The sequence below is a fragment of the Candoia aspera genome, chromosome 3 (assembly GCF_035149785.1).
Source record: "Candoia aspera isolate rCanAsp1 chromosome 3, rCanAsp1.hap2, whole genome shotgun sequence".
NCBI lineage: Eukaryota > Metazoa > Chordata > Lepidosauria > Squamata > Boidae > Candoia > Candoia aspera.
In genome coordinates, this window is record NC_086155.1 from 58,580,518 (window position 1) to 58,604,076 (window position 23,559).

The 23,559-nt window shown below is 38.3% G+C and overlaps 2 protein-coding genes across 4 annotated transcripts in view; one reads left to right on the forward strand and one right to left on the reverse strand.

Moving 5' to 3' along the window:
* GPBP1L1 (GC-rich promoter binding protein 1 like 1) overlaps positions 1–14,802 on the reverse strand; it is a 31,903-nt gene extending 17,101 nt beyond the window's left edge. The window contains exons 1-4 of one of the 3 annotated variants that reach the window (XM_063297848.1): positions 14,609–14,802; positions 3,791–3,828; positions 2,676–3,505; positions 2,053–2,167 (exon numbers count right to left, since the gene is read on the reverse strand). In XM_063297848.1, coding sequence (XP_063153918.1) covers positions 2,053–2,112 — 60 coding nt within the window. In that variant the 5' untranslated portion in view covers positions 2,113–2,167; positions 2,676–3,505; positions 3,791–3,828; positions 14,609–14,802. The remainder of the gene's footprint in view (positions 1–2,052; positions 2,168–2,675; positions 3,506–3,790; positions 3,829–14,608) is intronic. The other 2 variants (XM_063297847.1, XM_063297849.1) reach the window with 2 other exon arrangements.
* A 3,903-nt stretch (positions 14,803–18,705) lies between these two features.
* On the forward strand, positions 18,706–22,869 carry TMEM69 (transmembrane protein 69). The gene is made up of 3 exons (XM_063297850.1): positions 18,706–18,970; positions 20,853–20,907; positions 21,795–22,869. Exons 2-3 carry the CDS (start codon positions 20,863–20,865, stop codon positions 22,488–22,490), a joined length of 741 nt encoding a protein of 246 aa, XP_063153920.1. The 5' UTR covers positions 18,706–18,970; positions 20,853–20,862; the 3' UTR covers positions 22,491–22,869.
* The last annotated feature ends 690 nt before the right edge of the window (positions 22,870–23,559 follow it).

Sequence of the window (23,559 nt, forward strand, 5' to 3'; positions counted from 1 at the left end):
TACATCCTTATCTTGGATCAGATTGGCTTACATAATGGTACACTACATATACACTGTTACCAAGAAAACTACATGGACATGTGTACCTCTTCACCAAAAGGTGAACTTTTTTTTAGTTAGAACAGTAGGGTATAAATTAAGTAAATAAATGGCATGAGCAGAAACTCTGACTATACATTGTGAAGGGAATCATATTTACTTTGCCAGTGCATTAGCTTGAGAAATGGCTGGCTGTAGTAAGGAAGGAGGTTTTATGAGGTCAAATATAGTGTTCAGAGTTGTAACTAAGAACGCTTACTGTGAAATTGAGAGCGGACTCCAGGAGGATTGTAATGGATACACAAGATGTGGTGACTTGAGACTAAATTCTCCCTCCCCCACTCCACAGTCTTATTGCATACTCCCTACAATTCCTGGGGAGAGCCAACTAGGTGTACTGCCACCAGCCACTGTTCTTCAGAGAAAGCTCTGTCTGCCACTGGTTTACCAGAGATGAGATAAATGGTAGCCCCCTTCCCTCAGGAGCCTGACCTGAGAGGAAGGAATATGGTAAAGGCTACAAATTTTCCCAGAATAAGCATCACTGGATTATTATTCTAAATCTTTATTATATATAGCAGAGTCAGACCTAGAAAAAAAAAAGTTGGAAAGAAAAAGAAAAGGGCAAAGGAACGAACTTTTGTTTTCAACAGCCAACTGCTCCCATAATTCAGAATCTTACACGCTCCAAACTAAATTCACACAGCCCACATATTAGACCCTAAAATAAAACAGAACCTAAACAGCAACTAGCTTCACTGATCCTAGCTTGCTGATCAAATTCACTACAGGTAGTCCCTGACTTACAACCCCAATTGAGACTGGAACATCTGCTGCTAAGTGATCCAGTTGTTAAGTGAGTCATGCCCAATTTTATGACCTTTTTTGCAGTGACGGTGAAGTGAATCATGCAGTTCCCCATTGATTTTGCTTGTCAGGAGCTGGCTGGGAAGTCACAAATGGGATCATGTGACCCTGAGACGCTGCAACTGTTGTCAATACATGCCAGTTGCCAAGCTCCCAAATTTCAATCATGTGACTGGGGGGACGCTGCAATGGTCATAAGTGTGAGGACTGGTCATAAATCACTTTTTCTAGCACTGTCAACTTCAAACGGTCATTAAATGAATGGTCGTAAGTCAATCTACTACCTGTAGATTCCAGCCTGGTTGGCTTTGCCCATACCGGCTTACAGCCAACCTCAGATAGAAAAAAACAAATACCAAAATATCAAAACAAAAATTGAGACTGCTCTACCCGCCTGCAAAAGCACACATGACAGGAGAAACCTATCCTTCTGATCGCCTCCTCAACATTTTATCTTCTCGGTCTTTTGTTTTCTCTGCCCATTATTTGGACTGACACATTAGCTGCTTTCCTTCAACTCTTTTAGTACCCAAACCTCTTGAAATGGAGAGAAGCAATTGCAAATGTAGCTGTTTGATAAAGTTGTGGGGCAGACACAGGTTTCTACCTGATGGCCCTAACATAAACAACAGAGAGTGTTCATCTCTAGCAGATCTTTATTCTTCGGTTAAATTACTTTCAAAAGAAAACCTACAAAGTCAAAGACCAAGAGAAAATATTTTGCACATCATACATCCATAAAACACTAAAAAACACTGATTTAATAGAAGAGTAGTAAAGGGAAGCAAAATCAAGAAAAATACTGAACAAAAGAAAAAGCTCAAGAGAAATAGCCAACAGACACTACTCCCAACAGAGTTACTGGAGTACATGGCACTACTCATACTAGGAGTATGCACAATACAGGATAAGGTTCTGCCAAAAAGCTCACCATTAGAATGCACAGGCTGAGTGATATACCTAAACCACAAAGAGGTATTTTGATTAAGACATTAAGTTATAAGACCAATTTCCCTTCAAATTAGTAACTATACAGCATAATGTCTTTTATGCATTTCATAATCAAAATGACAATTTGCCTGAGCAGTTGATCTAAGATTTAACAATTACCTTGGCCAGGCAGTTGATCTAAGATTTAACAATTACCTTGGCAGACTGTGGCGTAGAGAAGTTAAGCCAGGCAGGAACAAAGTCATGCTGCGCCATTTAGGTCCAGTGTCTCTCTTCAATAAAGTGAGGCATCAAACCTCATGGCCAGGATCTAAGACAAGAGAACCACCACACAGTCAGCCTTTCTAGAAACAATGGAAAAGAGCAGATATTTCTGGGCATGTTCCCAAGAGTTTGGAAAACACTTTGCCAGCTTTCTAGGAGCTAATGGAAATTTAATTTGACTCAGCACCAGGCTGAGTTACTGTAGCCTTATGGCTCCTGTCTACTCCAACTCCCTCAAGCCACTTCAGTCAAAATAATCAGAGACCAGGTTCTACCATCACCTACAGATACTACTGGAGCTAAATAAAAACTCCTATTGGAGGAAGAAGTTGGCATACATTTCCTCTCCAAAATAGTGTTTCACTAACAGGATTTTCTTTTCAAATTACTTTGATGTCCACTTATCTAGAAATAGTTCACTAATTTGTTTACAATGGCACATATTAAAAGCTTTGTGAGATGTTCCTTCATATAGTGTATTAAACAATTCCTTCATATGGTGATTTAAACAAGTCTGTGTAGCTATAAGCAAACAGTGTCCCACAGTGACTTACCCAGTTTGGCCTTTGCAGTCCACTCTCACTTTAATACTTTCTTTGATTTCCAGGTTCCTTCCTTGGCCAGGGTGCACCTATGCCAGCTGTGTGGCAATGGTGAGTCCCAAAGGAAGCACGAGAAGCCGCACTTCGTGCTGACTGCACCCCTTACCCCTCTAGCTGCGCATCTTAAATGCTCTCTGAACTCATATGAGGAAAAAAAAAAAAACCTAAAATGCAGTGTGCATTTTTGGAAAGCTGCAACTGCATTCACCTCATTAAACTGTTCGCTGTTGTCACAATGCTGTGTAATTCAGCTATTACATTACAAAAGTAGTTGTCAAATTTGCACAGCATTCAGAAAAGCACTGTAATTAATGGTGAATTTCACAAATCCACTTTGTTCATCTTCTGCGACAAATGAATTTGAAACAAAGGGGCAGGGGAAAAGGAGGGTTACAGATTCTGAGGTGTCTTGCAAATTCTGGTGTATTAAACCTTTGTTCTTATAAATGCTAAAATGCAGGATTCATCTTTAACCGTGGCTAAAAATTAGCTTTCTTAAAAACAGTATTTTGAAAAGCTTTTCACATAATGTCACTTAAGTTTCCTCAATAAGGAACTAAAAGCAACTTGAAGATACAAGATTCAATTATTACTGTCTTTCTACTGTTCCTACTATGCATTCGATTAAAGCTAAAAGTAAAGAGCCAAGCTAGTAAGCTATCCTTCTACTGTAGCTGAATTGCTGCTTTTAAAAACAGAAAAAAATGGTTGTATTTTAATGAAGAGTTCACATTTGGGCAATAGTCTTCTTCCATCAAAATGAGTAGAATTCACGAAGTACTCTGTGAAGAGGGAAAAAAATAATACCACCTATCAGCAAACATAAAAATGAACAAAAGGGTTATCAAAGACACATTATTTATGATCTCTATTTCTAATGAAACAGTATAGGTTAACAAGGGTATTATCTGTGCTCAGTACTAGTGTGCCATCCCCACCTTGGTAAATTAATGGAGGGTTCTCATATAGTTATTGAGGAATAATGCCTGCAATTTACCATAACATCAATTTTCAATTATGTATAAACCACAATTTGCAATATAAGAAATGTGGTCCAAACTACATACCTTTTTGAAGCAGGAAGAATTGCCTACAGTGGATGGAGCTGGGAATGGTAAAACAGAATTGGACACAGAACAGCACTCAACAAAACCAAGTACTTGCTCCCAGGTTGACACATTTATTGGAATGTAGTCTTTCTTACAGAATTTTAATGAAGTGTTTGCCACTCTTTGCTTACATTTCTTAGGAGCAAACATTAGCCATTCCCCAAACAAACTTATATCTCTTTCCTACTTTTATTTTACTACTGTGCTCAGGCATAGTATGAATGAATGCAAATATGCAATATGGTACATATAATTGTTCTAAAAATCTTAACTATAAAAGCTATTATTGTGGACACCAAAGCTATCTCCAAATAAAAATAAGAAAAGTTTGTGATTTATCAGTCTAGAAAGTTTTGGTCATTACTAGTTTGGATTCCAAGGAGTGCAGGAAGTACAAAGTGATATGTGGGAAAATCATACAAGTGAAAGCCATAACACTTCCCTTACCATTGATCAATGCTCTACCATTGCACCCGAACAGGATCCTGTTCTTGCCACCTGCATGTATTCTGTTACTTATCATTCTGATCTGAAACATCACCTTCTGACTCCTAAGCAGTATCTACCCCATTGGCTAGAGAAGGAGTTTGCTGAGGTGCAGGGATACTAGATTAGGAGGTTGGAAGCAACAGTCTTGTCAAGAACCATTGCAGAGAAAATTGCTGAGCGTATGCAGCAGGAACTCAACCAGCAGGACACAAAAACACATACGAATAATTTGACAACACTTTTAACAATCTACTTTGTCCTCTGTGACTAGAACCCTAAACTTGCCACACAGATTTCATAATCGATGCTTTCACCTTCACCATGTATTTCACCTATCCCTCTTCAGATATGGTTTTTGGCTCTTGGACTGGAAGTGGATCACTTTTTTGGCAAATTTTTTGACTCATTTGTATGCTCTTGATCTTCACTACCTGGGTACTCCCCCACAACCTAGGATTCTGCAGAACAGAATACTTTTTCTGTCAAAACATAAAGCTGTTTTCAAGAATATCTCATTCCTGCAATAAATTTAAGGGAATCAGTCTATAGTTTTGAACTCTTACACAACACTGAATCTTACCCAATCAAGAAAAGTGGGCAGATATATCGTTTTTTTTTTTCCTTTCAAAGCATTTTTAAAGCCACAAATTCAGAACCATGAAATTTTCTATAGGCAAAACCTTTCCATTCACCAATGAAGTACACAGTATCTAAATCTTGGGTAAAGGCTCATTCATCCATATTGAATTAATACAAGTGCCTTCCTGAAAGTCACCTAAAGCAAACACTGTTTATTTTGGATTTTTTTTTGGAAAGTTAGGCATGTCCAAATAGCAAATCTGTATTAGCAAGTACCTCACTGAAAGCCATTTCTGAAACCCTACTCAGAAGACTGCTTAAGAATTTATACTTATCCAAATCACCCTCATTATCAAAGTATGCCTAATTAATGAAGCTTGCTACTTACTAAAGCCATGATTGATCTGCATCTGGACATAAGGCACACCTCAGGAGATTGCTAAAGTTAAATAATCTAGGGTATATATATTTCTCTCTTACACTCCATTCAATATTAGAGGCCCTGTCTTGGATCATCCTGTCAAATTTACTTATTTTAAATATTTTTTATCCTGCTTTTCTATTTTAAAAGCAGTCAAATGTGATCAGCAGGTGCCCACAAAGAAGACAGCTTTCTCAGTATGGTGCCAACATTCTAAAATGATGCCCTGGAGTGGCCTATGGCACTCTAACAAAGTATGCATTCTGATGCAGGCTTTGATCTTTAAAAAGGCCTTTGCTAGAACTCGAATTGAGATTCTATTTCACAACATTACTGTATTGCATCGTATTATTTGTCAGAGTATGTGTGTATCTCGGCTGATAGCTACCTTAGATCTAAGAAAACAGAGGAAATGTATTTCTCATAAAATGTAAATTAAGTCTGAACTGTAACACTTATGTCAACCTAAAATCTGGCCTTAACAATTTTACTGCAGATGGCTGTTCAACAACTCAATGTATGTTTAAAGCTGAAAAAAAGAAAGTCAGTGGATTATATTAGAAGATAAACCATCTATGGTCTACATGCCTCTCTCCCCAACGTCTTCCTCAGATGCCCCTAATCTTGTGTAGCTCTTGCAGCACTTACTGCTTTGGAGTGCACTCCCTCTGCCCTCTGTTCTGTACCTACAGATTGCTACCCTCCCTGACATTGAGAAAGATGAAAAATAAGCAACTTTAAGAGTACAGTACAGCAGAAACACACTAAAAAATTCAGAACTACCTTTAACACTATATTCTTAACTACAGTACTATGAATCAAAAGCTTCACTTTTAATTTAAATATAATATACTATCATCTGAAAGTAATGCAAATCTTCCAAAGCAGCTTCATATATTACAATAAATTAGCATGCATAACAGTACACTGAAGTGTATATAAAACCTGAGACACCGACTTCAGTTTTTACACTCAGTAGCTCTATTTTGTCAGTTCTTAATAGTTTGCTGGTCACACAGCCACAGAAGAAATTATGACTGATTAAACAACTTTAGCTATCTAGAACAGGGGTAGGCAAAGGTAAATATGATCCATTAGAAGATCTCTAGAGATACACTGGATCAGCAAGCATTTCTGGTTTAACTATAGTTTACAAAATGATCCCCATAAAAATATTGCCTTTAAATTATATCAATGAAATCAATATAGCTTAGAGCTACCAAGAGTCAAGTTCTGTGTGAAAAATCAATGAACTCCAACTCTAGTATTCCAAACATTTTGCACAAAATTCTGGTTGTATTTTCATGTATACATACAAATATAGAAAGTAAAACCTGCAAACTAGTATCATGTTTTAAAGTGCCTTGGCTTCTGAAATTTTGAACACCATAGCATTTTTTGTAACAATAAAATTGTTATTAAAAGAATTCAAAGAGAATGTGTAAGCACAGTTTATCTCATCTGCTTCAAATATGAGGAACTTTCACATGAACAACTTTTTAAAATGTCTGAAGTTATAAAAAATGACTAATGGTTCAATAAACAGGACAATAAAGTATAAGAAACATTTTAATTTAATTTTGTATTGATCAGAGTCCCACCTCAAGCATTATATCCCATTCTTTGGATCACACTTTAGAAAGAATTCAGATACTCTGGAGCAGGTTCAGAGAAGGGCCATGAAGATGATCAGGGGACTAGAAATTAATCCTATAAAGCAAGACTGAAGGAATGGGAAATGTTTAGCCTTATGAGAAAACTGAGAGGGATATGACAACTCCCTTCAAATACATGAAAAGATATAATATGTGACTGATTATCATATTATACAAGGCTCCAAGATACAAAACAGTGGGTTTAATGTACAGGAACGCAGGTTCTGATTGAATTATAGAAACCTTTTCTATATGTAAGAGCCATTCAAGAATGGAATCTACAGTATTACCAATAAAATTATGTACTCCCCTTTGCTGAATGTGTTGAAATGAGCAGACAGTGGTACATCATAGATATTTAATCTGGATGCCTGTGTTGGAGTAGATAAGTTTAAACTGACTTGCTCCAGTGCTACTTCTAGAGAGCCAGTCTGGAATAGTGGTTAAGGCACCAGGCTAGAAAGCAGAAGACTGTGAGTTCTAGTCCCACCTTAGGCACAAAGCCAGCTGGGTGACCTTGGGCCAGTCACTCTCAGCCCTAGGAAGCAGGCAGTGTCAAACCATTTCCAAAGTCTTGCCAAGAAAACTGCAGGGGCCAGTCCAGGCAGTTGCCAGGGGTCAACACTGACTCAAAGGCATTCCCCCACCCCCCAAAAGTGCTATTTCTACAATACTCCATTTGGTTTTCTGAATTGTCTGAGACACCCATCATGGGTATAGAATCAGAGAACTCATATAGCTAACCGTGTCACGTTACAAAATCCCACCTACTGCATGGTAGGGAGGGTAGCAGAGTTTACTTTGTTGCTTCCACTGCATCCTCATATAGCCATCCAGCAAAACTTTCTCCAGCGATTCCTGTAATGTATTCTGAAAACATTTTATAATCCTCATAGGCTTGCTGTTATAAATTTGTACAGTATTTAAAGAATAACATTGTTTCAAAAAGAAAACACTAAGTCCTCTAATACTGTAGGGGATTCTGAAACACTTATTGCTGACAGTCCATATCTAGATGCTAGAAGGTGTTTTAACTAAAAATACTGCCACTCTTTATTTATGATACTGATAATACAATTCTTCAGACAATTCATAATCCTATTGAGTACTCCACATTCACCCCAGGTTGTTGAAAAGACACATAAGTGTCCAATATATACAAAATAATATTTGTTGATTTAATTGTAATTTTATATCCACAGGCCCATGACATCTACAGTTGTAATTGAAATTATTCAACCCACATTGCAAATCAGGTTGAAAGTCAAAATGTACAGACTTTCAGCTGTTTGCAATGAACAAATCAAACAAAAGCAATTGAAATAGCTCAACACAGCGAATGCAAGCGGTGTCCACAAAGTCAACTGAAAATGCAACTTATAATGACTTCTCCAGTCTCAAAATTATTCAACCCCTTCATGGCAAGCATCTTCAGTACTTAATAGAGCACCCTTCTGCTGTTACGATCTGCTGCAAACAAGATGCACAGCCAGACACCAGCTTCTGGCAGTGTTCCTGAGGAATCTTAGCCCATTCCTCATGAGCAATGGCCTCCAGTTCAGTAACATTCTTGGGTTTGCGTGCTGCAACCGCCTTCTTCAAATCCCACCAGAGATTTTCTATGGGCTTCAAGTCAGGTGACTATGATGGCCACTGTAGAATCTTCCAGGACTTCTTCTGCATCCAAGCCTTAGTGGAATTTGAGGTATGCTTGAGATCATTGTCCTGTTGGAAGGTCCAATGACGCCCAAGCTTCAGCTTCCTTACAGACGGCATGACGTTTTCTCCGATTTCCGAATACTTCAATGAATCCATCTTGCCATCCACACACTGAAGGTTTTCAGTGCCAGAGGACGCAAAGCAGCCCCAGAGCATCACGAAGCCACCACCATGCTTAACAGTAGGCAGAGTGTTCTTTTCGGCGTATGCTTCATTCTTCTTCCTCCAGACATACCGCTGATCCATTGGGCCGAAAAGTTCCAGTTTTGTTTCATCGCTCCACAGAACAGAATCCCAAAACTTCTGTGGCTTATTGATATGAGTTTGAGCAAATTGGAGCCAACTTTTCCTGTCCTTTTGGGTCAGTAGTGGTGTAAGTCTTGGAGTTCTGGCATGGGAACCTTCTGTGTTTAGTACGTGCCTTACTGTGCTCACTGAAATCTCAGTGCCTGTTGCCACCAAGTCTTGCTGCCAGTCTTTTGTAGTCACTTGAGGGTTTCTTTCCACCTGCCTTCTCAGAAATCTGATTGCAGTCACTGACAGCTTCCTTTTTCTGCCCCGTCCAGGTAGTGTAACCACTGTTCCTTTAACTTTGAACTTGCGATCTATGCTTCCAATAGTGTCTCTAGGAACATTCAGGGCCTTCGCTATATTTTTATATCCTGTTCCTTGTTTGTGAAGGGCGACGATCTCTTCTCTTACCTTTTTGGACCATTCTTTTGACATAGCCATATTGTATTTCTAACATGCAGTCAAACGTGATACTCAGCAAACCCCTAGCCAGTTCAGATATTTCATGTGCTCCAGCTCAAGCATACCTGGTGCAACCAACAAAGCCCCAGGTTAGTTGCATCAGGTGTGCTTGAGACAACACCTGTCTTGCATACTGTACGTGTGCAGTTGTGACTGATTCTATTCAGGGGGTTGAATAATTTTGAGACTGGAGAAGTCATTGTAAGTTGCATTTTCAGTTGGGGACACCACTTGAAGCATTCATTGTGTTGAGCTATTTCAATTGCTTTTGATTTGTTCATTGCAACAGCTGAAAGTCTGTACATTTTGATGATCAACCTGACTTGCAATGGGGATTGAATAACTTTGATTACAACTGTATATGGTAAAGTGGTCTTCTGTGACCTTGTATCAGACATTCTAATTCCTAATTCTATGTCTCCCTATGCTTCTGAATATATATATTTTGCATTCTAAAAACTTCATATTTATTACAATCTTATTATTCCATAAATAAACTATCAAATCCTCCAGTATTAGAGGTGTATTCTGAAACATTTACAGCAGCTGAGCAATGTATTGACATCAAAATCTATTTTAACTAAACATACTGCCACTTTTCTCAGTACTTATATTCTAATCCTTTAGATAACAAGAAATTATAATATATTCTTATTAATAGGGTAAAATATACATTGAACATTATGCAGGACTTCCAACAAAAAAATTGTCTTACTAATTTGAAGTTTGGATTCCCCCATATTATTTTAGCATATTCATAAAATGAAAGCAGATTTGGAATGCTATTGCATGCTATGCCTCTTTTGCAGCTGAGAAGGGGGAACTCCTATTTTTCAAGCAGTTGAACATCTCTAATTTATAACAAGTATAAAATATGCCAATTCCAGGATGGCCCATGAAGGGAAGTTTCCAGTAGGCAAAACAATCCCATTCCTTAACTCAAGAAAATTGAAAACCTTCACTGAAGACTGAAGTTCCCTTAAAGAAAATCAAGGGAAAGAATTTCATCAAAACTTTGCAACAGTGCACTAAATTGCTGAAAACTACCTTTTAGGAATATGTAGAAGAATACTGCAAAGAACAGAAATTACCAATGGCAAGATATGCCTTTTTAAAGTATTATCTGTATCTCAAAATATACAGTATTTCATTTCTACTACTGTAGCAATACATCCATATTTGGTTTCACTATCTGATATATTTCTTTCTAGGTATTGTCACATCAATATAAGTTATTGCCTCCAGGCACTATTAAAATTGTCCAGAAAAAATGCTTTTGACAATTAGTAGCCTACAAGTCCATAATATCTATGCAACTGCTTTTCTCAATTGTTTTTGCCCATCCTGTAAGATCTGCCAGAGTGGGCATACTCTGGGTCCCTTCTGTTAAACAATGCCATCTTATTAGATCCTGTAGGCATGCCTTCCCTGTTGTAGCTCCTGCCCTCTGTAATATTTGCCCAGAGGTCCACTTTGCCGCATCTCTACCCTCCTTTAAGAAGGCAAAGAAAACCTGACTTTTCAAACAGGCCATGGGCCAAAGTGTTTTAAGTACTTCCCCACAGCATCATTTCATTTTTACACACTTTGTTTTCTGATTGTTTCTACTGAATTTTTAATGTAAGCAGTCTTCAGCCATATAAGTGTAAAAATAATCAGTTCAGATTTAGATCAATTGGGATTTAAATCACTTGGGAACAAATTAAAAACTCAATTAAATTATGTCTAACAATTATAAATGATAAAAAATATAATTGTTAAAAAGGAGCTGGATGTTCATGCATATAGGGAGGCATGGAATAAAAAAAATTACAGCATCCAGCACATGAACATCAATAATAGCATTTGACATTTATAGGTTACATTTCTGTCCATTTAAAATAAAGATTAATTTAACATCTGTACTACACTATGAGCATCCAGATGTATCTAATTCTGACTCCTTAATTACAAAAATATATGGCCTACTTAATTTATAATTTCTGAAGAGAGAAACAAGCTACTAAATAATTAGGAGAAATAGTATGAAGTATAATCAATCTCCCCCAAAAATATGAAGTATGAATTTAACTAAACTGAACAGAAGCTTTACTTACAGTACTACCTGCTTAATAGGTATCACAGGGAATTTAAAGCACAATTTTCTTTAGCTTCCTTTCTGGATTATACTGATATTAATATTTTACAACTGTGTATTGTAAACAGGAAAAGGAGTTCATGTTCATATGTAGCCAAATTATAAAAAATGCCCAACTATGCAAACTGTTACTTGTTGCTTGAACAGATAAGAACAAGACTACACTGGAGAAACATGCATTAATTTACTTCAGAAGTTTAATGCTCTGCTTTCTTGAAAAAAGAAAGGAAAATTCAAAGTAAATGAATATCCAGTTTTGTTCTCCCCAACAGTATATATAGTACAAGTGTTGGATGAGCTAAGTAACAACTTATTTCTATTGCTTAATGAACAGAAATAATGAAATACTTCACAATGATTTCTAGAATTTGTTTCTAGAAATTGTACCAAATGTGGGAAGATTCTTATCTGGAGTATCATACACTTTTATGATAAAACATGATTACTGGGGAGCTTCTTCTCCAATGTTGGGTGATACTGTATCAGACTGTAGTCTGTTTATTCAGATTGGTCCCACAGATATCCATATGATCTGCAGAGTATTTCTGGCCAGATTTTTAACTAAGCAGTTCAAATACAGTGGAAATGCAGTGCTACCCACAAGCAAGTTATTACATAACATATAGGGATATCATTAAAAGTAAAGCCTCCAATAGAAGGCCTGATTTCCTATATCCAAACTATTAACAGATATCTTACTACCTTAATCCTGGCCAAATAGTATTTATTTGATTTATTTTCTATCCCACCTTTATTATTTTTATAAATAACTCAAGGTGGCGAACATTCCTAATACTCCTTTCTCCTCTTCTTTTCACCACAACCACCACCCTGTGAGGTGAGCTGGGCTGAGTGTGTGTGACTGGCCAAGGTACGTACATTCATATTTTAGGGATACGGTTAGATGATGAAGATAGACCTACTACACTATTTACAGGAATTTGCTAAGTGTCCAAATTCACAATTTTATTAGGCTTTCATTTTTTCCATTTTTCTTTACAGGATCATAAAATATTTTAATTAATATCCCTTACTAGTGGGAAAAGTGAGTAGCTTTAAGTTAGTGGCCAATTCAGCTTGAAAAAATGTTCTAGCAAAGTTATTCTCAACTTGTGATCCACAAGAGATAAAGTAATATAATCCCATATGCCTATTATGTATTATATCCAGTATTAAAATATTAGCAATAACTTTCTGCTCAAGCATCTTGTATAACTGTAACATTCCCTGGATTTAAATCACACTCTTGTAGGACAGCAATGTGAATAAATGCTTGCTCCACATTGAACCATCAGAACATACTGTGTTAAAAATGTTGAATATAGCTTGCCTTCATAATAGCCCCAAACAACTCTGGTGATCCAGCAGTACAGGAAATGGTTGAGAATCCCTATTCTAGTCTCAAAGGGACAACATCTAGTCTAATGGTTCAAACTCTGTTCCAGGTTTGGGTCCTGCAGAAGTTTATCAGGAATTTTTCAAAGAGAAGCTCTGTAAAGAATCAACAATAATTTTTGAAACCTTACCCAATAACAACTCTCCCTACAATCTGCAGTTACAGGGAATTGTACTATGCTTTAGGATACTATCATAGGGTTTTTTAATGTTACTTTAGATTTAGCTTCTTAAATGTTGAATTTAAATTGTTTACTTAAGCCATCATGGGGAAGCTTTTGGAAGTGTGCATGTAAATCTCTAAATAAAATATGTTTCCTGGAACTGAAAATATGTTAGTATAAATGACTGTCAAACCACTTTGTGGAAAGCATTCCAAAAATATTGGATGGAAATGCAGTTTGCTTCTAACTTGGCATGTTGTGTGAACCCATCTATGATTTATTCAGTAAAATAAAATAAAAAATGTGTAAATCCAATCCCTATGGGAAATTAATTTCTAATTTCCCCAAATAAGTTTCTTCCAAGTTGGCAGAGGTATTTGGATTCGAGATAACCTAACTTTGGGATTACCTAACTAAAAATCTTATTTAAATTTTACCAATAGTGGCTGGATTAGCACAATATGTTGGCTAAAATGTGGCTGGCTACTTTCCAGTTTAAGTACATCCTGTGAATCTAGCCAATGTGGTTAGCTTCTGGTTTAGTGCTAATGCATAACAGGCAAGAGGATTCATTCAGAAAGCCATGATTTAGTTTAGCACAAGTCAATCCTTCCTTCTAGGGGGAAAAAATTATCTTACAAAAATTATGCTTTTCCAGAAAAAGCGAATATTACTTGATCAAATCCATGCCACTGATATTTCTTCCTTAATAATTGGGGCTTGGAAAATAGTAAAAGCTGTTTCACAGGTAACAAAACCGAGCTAAACCTTCCGAATGTTTCCAGTTTTGTTTCATCGCGCGAAACATAACGAATCGTTTCCTCGCAAGCCAGATATACCCCATTCTTCACACTCGGCGCCCAAGGACTCTTCCAAACTATCACACTTCCTACTGAGCAGTGTATTCCGGTGCCGACCCCTTTTCGACGACACCGCGAAGTTGCCGTCGTTTCCTCCCTTTCCACAGCGGCACTTCCACCAAAATCCTCACGCCTTCCTCTACAAATACCCTCTCTCGTCTACTCTTCAAATCACACGCCAGCCGCCCTGCCCACCCCGCCCCCACTCAAGTTTGCACTCCGAGGCCTACCGCAGCCTCCTATCAATCCTCTCCAGCCCAATCGAAGCTCTCTCACCCCCCTCCCGTCTCCAGCTTTTCTAACACCATCCTCCTCTTCCTCCGCCTCCATTTCTCACGAAAACGGGGTCTCGAAACTACCTTTCTTCCTAACCCGTCTCCAGCATCTCTCCGTCCACCGCTCATCCCAAACGCTCTCCTCCAAACGCTTCCGCAGCCACTGTCCTCCAACAACTCCCCCCACCTACTCCCTCACCCACCAGATCAATACAGCAGGCCTTCAGCCACCTTCTTCCTTCCTCTCTCCCAATTCCTGCTCCCGAAGCACCACTTATTTACACTCCCGCCCCCTTGCCTACTCTGGACTCCCCCCGCTGGCTCCCTACCTCAGTTTCTTCCCCGACGCTGGCAGCCACTCAACTCCCTCCTCAAGTCCAGCTCCTCTTCTCTTTTCTCCACGCAAGGCCGTGCTCACCGAACCAGGCCCCAACTCGCCCCCTCACTCTCTCCGTAGCTTCAGTTCCTCAGACCGAATCATAACAAAGCTCTGCCCAAAATGGCTGCCCGGACCGGCCGAGGGCCGGAGCGGGGCGGGGCTACTCACGCGAGGGGGGGTTAGGGGAAAGAAACACGCCCACCTGGCCCAGCCCGTGCCAAGGGTGGAGCGCACGCGCGCTCACTCTGTAAGCCATACAAAATAGCCGCACGCGTACCGCCTATCAAAGACTCTTTGGAACGCTCGGTGGAGTCCGCCAGGTCTCGTTTACGCATGCGTGAGCGTGTATCATTCTGTTGGCGTTAAGTTACACTCAGCTCGGTCTGCAACTATTATCTTTCACGCTTTGTTCTCGGCCGCTCTCCAGTTGGCAGAACCCTGCTGTTATTGCACGGTAGTGTCTGTGTTCTCGCAGCACGGTTACTCGTGGATAACTCAGTTCATTATCCAGGGCTTGCGTGACACACTGATCCATAAACTAACCATACGGGGCGGGGCGGTTTGCACAGTCTAAAACCGTGCCGACTAGTTTGGAACTAAGTGGGCTATGGAAACATAGCAAAGTTTTATTTTTCTCCTGCAGTTTTCTGCACGCTTTCAAGAAATCAAACTAAGATTAGTTTTGCCTATACAAAACTAAGGATATGTCTGTTAGGTAAGAAAAACTTAGTGAAAAGCTTTATTTATTTTATTTATTACTCATATTAAGCCACCACCCATCTCCCCCAGAAGAGGGACTCTGGGTGGTTAATCCATCTGTAGGTACCCAGCAGATGATACCACTTTGATGGCTGAAAGTGAAGAGGGACTGAGGAGCCTTATGATGAAGGTGAAAGAAGAAAGTGCAAAAGCTGGCTTGCAGCTAAACCTCAAAAAAACCAAGATTATGGCAACCAGCTTGATTGATAACTGGCAAATAGAGGGAGAAAATGTAGAAGCAGTGAAAGATTTTGTATTTCTAGGTGTGAAGATTACTGCAGATGCTGACTGCAGTCAGGAAATCAGAAGACGCTTAATCCTTGGGAGAAGAGCAATGACAAATCTCGATAAAATAGGTAAGAGCAGAGACATCACACTGACAACAAAGGTCCACATAGTTAAAGCAATGGTGTTCCCTGTAGTAACATATGGCTGCGAGAGCTGGACCATAAGGAAGGCTGAGAGAAGGAAGATCGATGCTTTTGAACTGTGGTGTTGGAGGAAAATTCTGAGAGTGCCTTGGACTGCAAGAAGATCAAACCAGTCCATCCTCCAGGAAATAAAACCAGACTGCTCACTTGAGGGAATGATATTCAAGGCAAAACTGAAATACTTTGGCCACAGAATGAGAAGACAGGACACCCTGGAGAAGATGCTGATGCTAGGGAGAGTAGAAGGCAAAAGGAAGAGGGGCTGACCAAGGGCAAGATAGGTAGATGATATTCTAGAGGTGATGGATTCATCCCTGGGGGAGCTGGGGGTGTTGATGACCTACAGGAAGCTCTGGCGTGGGCTGGTCCCTGAAGTCACGAAGAGTAGGAAGCGACTAAACAAATAAACAACAACAAGGTACCTAGTATGTTAAAAGTTGTAAATTCCAGCATAGCCTGCTTAATCATACTTTTCTGGCTGTTTGTCCCAGTTTCTCTGCCATTTTTGTTCCTTTTGATTTGTGTTGTTTTTGTGTTTTTGCATTGTTCCCTTGTTTCAAAATATTTTTAAAAATTTGTAAACCTCCCAGAGTCACTGGGAGTCAGGTGTCATATACATTTAATTATTAAATTAACCACAAACCTTGGTTGTTAACTAATGGCTGTGTTCATATAGGAAGTTAAGCCAATCAATTAGAGCTTAAAGTGGCCTAGTTTATACAATAAAATAACATTGCAAGTGTTTGGTTTTGGCTTAGACATTGTGGTTTGTAAACCATAAGTTGTCTTGTTAAAGACATCCATGAGCCAGTAAAATTTACTGAATGAGGAATGTTAGGCCAACATGCCCTTGTAAATGGCCTTTTACATTCCTGTGAATGAGCCAGACCTAGATAAGATGTAGATTATTCTGAATCAGTTAATGTATTCCTCTGGAAGAAAACTAGTACATACAAGTGACTGTAGGTTAGAATATTAATCTGTAATTTTTAAAAAAGCTACTAAAATAAAAGTTACGATCTCAAATAGCTACAACAGCATGCCAGACAATGATGAGGACTGTAGATTATCTGTTCTTCTAAATAACATCCTCTGTTTCTGAACTAATGTCATTAGACAAACTGGATCATTTCTATTAATAATTTTTTTAAAAAGAGAAAAATCAGACACTTTGTTCTCCCTACCCAGCCCAGGAATCCACTACTGTAAATTATGAACCAACCCAGAAAATATAGGGACAGCTAGCTTTTTTTTTCTTTTTAACAAGGCAGCACTGTTGACAAAATGCACTGAACCACAATCATAGTTAGCCTAGCCTGTGCAAATTCAGTCTGTGTATGGTTCAAAGCATTAGGCAAACTCAGAAAACCTGGTTGAGGAAACCACAGTTAAATCTGTAGATTAACCCATCAAATAAACACACTACAGCTAATGTGTTGTGCACATACAGCCAATGTGATTAGTTTATGATCCACCATGTGCTGAATGGGTTAACCTGGTAAACTATCACCTGGGTAAACCATTAATAACTATGGTATGTTTATACATCCTTTCTCTGCCATGCAAACAATATCTGCTTCTTCATTTTTTCTGTACATTTTTCTTTGATACCAATTAAAGTACCCCAAATAAGATAAAAATTATTTTACTTATAGCAAAGGGAAAATGTATAGTAGAAGGCAGTAGTCTTTTTATGGATAATTAAAAAGGATATAATTTATTATGAAGCATAATGTGAAATGTGTTTGTTGATTCATACAAATTAGTTAAATGTTTCTACAATATCATTCTTTAGTAAAGCTGACTGTTCAGAGCATCAGACAGTAAATGTTATGTTTCCATTTTCTAGAATTTTAAGTAGCAGCCAGTGTCCTTCTGGACAGAAATAATTGCATCTTTTTATTCTGTCAAATAAACAATCATTCACACTTCCTTATTCAGTGCAAAACTGGGTGAGATGGGAATGACAGTTTTGTCAGTGTGAAATTTGTCTCAGAAGCACACAAAAGTTGTTAAATCATTGTGCCTATAAATATGAGCCATAATTGTCCATAATTAAGGTGTTGGACTAGGACTGAGGAGATCCAGATTCAAATCCACTGTTAGCCATGAAAACTTCGTAAGATGACTTTGGCCTCATCTCACAGAATTTTTGTTTGGGGAAAAATTGGAGGAGTGTTCTGTAAGCCACTTTTTGCTCCTAGAGGAAAAGCAGGATATAATTGAAACACATAAATATATTTATTTGATGTGTTATAATTCAAGTTATCCTGCAGTTATATTATAAAACATATAACATGTAGCCCATAATTGGCATTTTATGTACCATATAGATGCAATGAATGTAAAAAATTCTGTATAAAGACATCCAAATAATAAAGGGTCCTGATGGATCTTCATTCTGGATTGAGCACCTATAAAGCCAAAATGGGCTTTTTGTTGTTGTTGTTGCATCTTAGTATGTTATTGTTATATAGTCCCAGTCCTTGTCATTTGTAAACCATGGTTTATGGTTCCTGATGTTGCATCAATCCAACGCATGCAGTAAACCATGATTAGAGAAATCATGGCTTCGAGTCTTCTGCATACGCTGCCCCACAGTAGCTAACCATGCCGCATAATTGTCAGAATTAAAGCCATTCTCCGCGCAAAAGAAAGCACTAGCAAACAGTCCAAAAGACAGAAAAGCAGGCTGACGCACGTGTTTCTTACAGAAAGCAGGAACTGAAGGGAAGCCTGTGTTTCAGGCTGAGAGCCTAATGGTGTGACGCGCGTACCCGGCGGACTTAAATGGGAGCAAAGGAAATACCTTGCCTTTCCAACGGGTGATGTTTCGGGTCCTGCTGGAGTCGATGTAGATGTTACTGGAGACGTACTTACCCAGCAAAAATAAGTTTCTCTTGCTTCGTACAATATTTTAGGAAAGTCGTCAATTTTTATGCCGTAGGGTCCCTCTGACTTTCTGGAAAACGTACTATACGAATCTGGAAAGCCATTTAGGAAAGTGTTTTTTTTCCCCCTTCTTTGCGAAAACTAAACCAAATATTGGGTGACCCGCTTTGGATTATCTTCTGAGTATCAGCTTCTCTGTTAGCTACCTCAGTTTTTCCTGCTGGTATATGGTGAGTATCTCAGGTCCTAATAAGTGGGGAGAGGGACACGTGGAGACGGGCTGAGTATCATCGGGGTGGAGGAATTCGGATACTGATAATGAAGTCAGTAAAGGAAAGAAGAATTTGCTTTCGGTATAATAACTGAGGAGAAGGCAAGAAGGATTTGTGTTAATTCTTAAAAGGTTTTTAAATTTAATTTTTTAAATTTGTATATACACTCATATAAATACATGCGTACATATATGCATTAGTTGATCCTGACTGATCTCAAATGCTAAGCATGGTCAGACCTGCATGGGAGACCACTGAGAAATACCAAGATTGCTGATAACTGGGAAGTTGAACAAACAGACAGTGGCAAAATCACTTTTAGATTGTTACCAAGAAAACTATGTGGAGTGTCCATGAAATCACAAAGAATTGAATTTGACTATTATGTTTTAGGTTATAGAAAATATGTGGTGTAGATCCTGATTTGATTAAACTGTTTTGCTAGTTTGGTTCCACAACTACTGTAGTTAGTACGTTGTTACAAACTAAGGCTATAATAATACTGAGAAATATAAACCTTGTTCTAGATTGAGTTTTTTCATATATTCTATAAATTGTGTGTGATAAATAGATATAATGACTGATAAAAATGTGGTTAAGGGTTTAGGAATTTTGACCATTTGGGACACAGGACACATTTGGAATTTTGAGAGAATGTTCTGGTAGAAAGTAGATTTGCAACACAAAGCATTCTTGGCTGATATAAAGACATCCAAGGCAAACTGGTAAGGTGGCTTCCCTTTAGCATCCCTGGATGCTCTCTACTGTATTTTTCTGGTCAGTTACTGTAAACCTATTTCCAGAGCAATCTCTTTCTCCTTCTCTGCAGGGTATGTGTGTGAGCCTGGAATCATTCTGAGCAATAGAGATTATGCTTGAGGCTAGGAGCATGCTAACTTACCATTTAATTTAAAATTCTCAAAATACAAATAGAATAAAATCAGGTGAGAATGGAGTCTTGTTAACATCAAAAGAGATGTCTGTGAGTGCCATATTGGGGACTCCTGCGGCTAGTATTTAGCTGAATGTGTTGTACACACAAACCAGTATTGGTTGGCATCTGGTTTAGTATTTGTGTGGAGCCAGACAATTGGGTGAATTCAGTAACCATGATTTGGTTAACTACAGGTTAGAATGTTGTGCAGATGTGACTTAAATTCATATTTTTATTTCAAATTTTTGCTAGTATGAGGAAGAGTTTCCATGCCATTAAAATGAATTTAGGGAAATGTCATTCCCAGCAGATAATAATACTTAGCTGATCTTGGAAAAGGTAAGTGCTGTCAGAACTGATTAGTACACAGATAGGAGACTATCAGGAAATTCCTTGGTTGGCAACTAGACTAGAAAGTTGAACAAATATTCTGGAAGGCAGTGGCAAAATACCTCCATTATTGCCAAGAAAACTATACAGCTTTGTCTGTCTTGTTATTAGGAGCTGAGCTTAATTTAAAGGAGTATTTGCCTTGTATTTTTACAACACGAATGATATTCCACAGCAGAATATACAACAAAACCCATCATAAGCAAAGGGATATTGGATACATGATAGTGCATAACACAGTGTAATACAGTTGTTGCTCACATGCTGTACAATATTATCCCTAGTATTAGGTTGATAGTTAAAGCTGTTTACAATTATGTCTTTCAACAGCTTTAGCTGCTAGGTTGTCTGCACTTGACTTTCCAATTATGACTGCTATATCTTAAATATCCCATGCCTAAATTACATTTGAGCAAGATTGTTTCAGTGTAGCATATTGTAGTGGTGTGGAAGATGTCATCCACATATGCATTATATTCTAATGTTAACCATCTAACTTTTTCTCTATCTTTTAAGGTCTGTGAAGATGTTCCATTTTGTACAACGATGTTGTTTCCAAGTTCCTTCCAAGGTAAAATTCTCCCAGACAGTTGAATTGTATTTAATTTTTTTAAGAGAACCTCCTTTACACACTGGGATAAAAGAAGATAATCCTAATACGCGTCTTCCAGAAGAGATATCAATAGTTTGTTTTGTAGCTTTTGTGAAATATGGAAATCTCTCCATATATTTAATGTGTGCAGCTCTTATGATGGTTCTCTGACATGTTAAAAGATTAAGATTTTAAATTACATTCTCTTAAAAAATTCTATTTTGATCAGAATAATGAAGACATAAAATCATAGTTCAACATTTATTCATTATAGTACTGAAATATGTACTATAGTGTTATGTAGTAGTTATTCATGAATAGAGAAAGAAAACCACCTTTCCATTATAAATGTAGGTACCTGGAAATGCTCTGGCAATATTCATTCACCTTTCTTCTACTTGCATTCAAGTACATGCATTGCAGTAAAGACGAGTATAATTGCATGCACCTTATATTTTCTCTGGAAAGATACTAGAGATGTGGAAAATACTTTGAATTTGAAATAGGCTGTCTCATCACACAGGAAGTGCTCTGATGCTGAAGAGCATCAGAGTACTTCCTGTGAGATGAGAACAGCTTGTTTTGAATTTTAACCTTCACCCCTATTTTCCTTCTGTTATTTATTTTAAACATTAGTATAGGAATTCCTGATGCTTCATGCCTTGCATGGGAATCTATTATGGATCCCAAATAAGAGTGGGCTATATAACAACAACATATACCATCCTAAAGACAAAGACTGAAGTTTTTATATGATTTTAGAAATTATTTAGATAAAAGAGTAAGTTTGAGACAAAATGTGTAGCAGTTGCATCTTTAAGCTATCACACATTTCAGTGACATGTGTTTTTTATTTGCAATTGCAGTTAATATACCTTCAAAGATTTCAACAGCCTAGGAATAAATCTTGCTGCTCTCAGATCTTCCTGCCAAAATTACAGCTATTTAAACAGGCATCTTTGTGCATAACTAAGATCCAGGACTTCCATTCCTCCACTTGCAGTTGGAGCAGAAAGAAGCCTTCAGAATCTGCATCCGATAAGCTGGATACCCCACTATTTGACTTGGCATCACTCAAGGACTCTCCAAAGCCTGCCATTTATTTAGGAGTTGCAGGATTAATTCCATTTGTTTCAGTGCCATTAGTAATGGCTATCCAGAAGGTCTCCTACCCAGAGTTGGCATTTGCTCAAATTGCATATGGTGCCTCTATGCTGTCTTTCCTAGGAGGGATCAGGTGGGGATTTACTCTTCCAGAAGGTAGTCCTGCAAAACCTGATTGGCTTAATCTGGCTAACAGTATGGTTCCTTCATTAATAGCCTGGTTTACCTTGCTTTTTAAAGATCTCACTACAGCTGGAGTTATGGTTATCATAGGCTTAATGATAGCCCTGAATTATGATACTGTCCTTCTTCCCACCTATCCCAACTGGTTTAAAGCCTTGAGAGTAATTTTAACGATAGTGTCTGCATCTGCTGTATTTGTCACATTAATTATTGTGAATTACTGTCCAGAAAAATATCTAAGTTTTAAGATGGAGGAAGCAGAAGATTCTAAGTAAACACCCAGAAAATGCAGAGCGTTGTGGGAGAAAAGGAGTACAGAACTGAAGCAATATTCACAATGCATGAAAATGAACTTGGAAAACTACTGTAACAGAAAATAATAGTTGAATTATGTAATTCATTAAATTTACAACAGTAGCCATAGAGAAGTGGATTAGGAAGGAGGGTAGGTGCTGAACACTTACAGATGTTTTTCAGATTATTTGGTTTTCATTTGTGTGGCTTAAGTGGAATTTGGTTTCTCTTAATTTTTTACCAGATTTGGTATAAATATGAACCAATTCACAGCAGTGGGGCTTATTCTTGAAGTTGATTCTGGGTAGGTCAGCACCAGGGGTGTGTGAAGCATTTAGAGTGGTGCTTCACTTAACACCTGGCAGTGTCATGAGCACTGATGGTGAGCAGGAGGGGGCCCCTATCCAGGGGGGAAAACGCATGCATAGCAGTGAGGAGTTGAGCAGCCATTCAAAGAGACACAGAACAGACCTGCCTTGACTTTTGGGGTTTATCTGTCTGGGTTTTCCCACGCTTCTTCAGTTTGTTAGGATTTTCTGTCTAATGTAGTAATAAAACACTGGAGACCTATTCCTCGTCTCAGCGTGGTTCCTGACTGTTAGGACATCAATCCTAACAAACTGAAGAAGCATGGGAAAACCCAGACAGATAAACCCCAAAAGTCAAGGCGGGTCTGATCTGTGTCTCTTTGAATGGCTGCTCAACTCCTCACTGCTATGCATGAGTTTTCCCCCCTGGATAGGGGCCCCCTCCTCACCATCAACGCTCATGACAGGCAGCACAACCTCTTGAAGTCTCAGTGCAGCTATTCTGAAGGCTTTCCAATGTTGTCTGAACATGTGCTTGCAAGCATGGAAGACTTCCACTGGGATTGCTGCTGAAGTTTTATTACTAGCAAATTATAATGAAAGCAGTAAGATACTACTGAGGAAATTTTATAACAGTAATTGTTTCAGTGATTTAAAAAATTGCTATTCTGGGCCAAAGGTATTTCCACATCGTAGATGCTTTTATGATACTTCGGGTAATATGTTCTAAATGTTCTTTTAA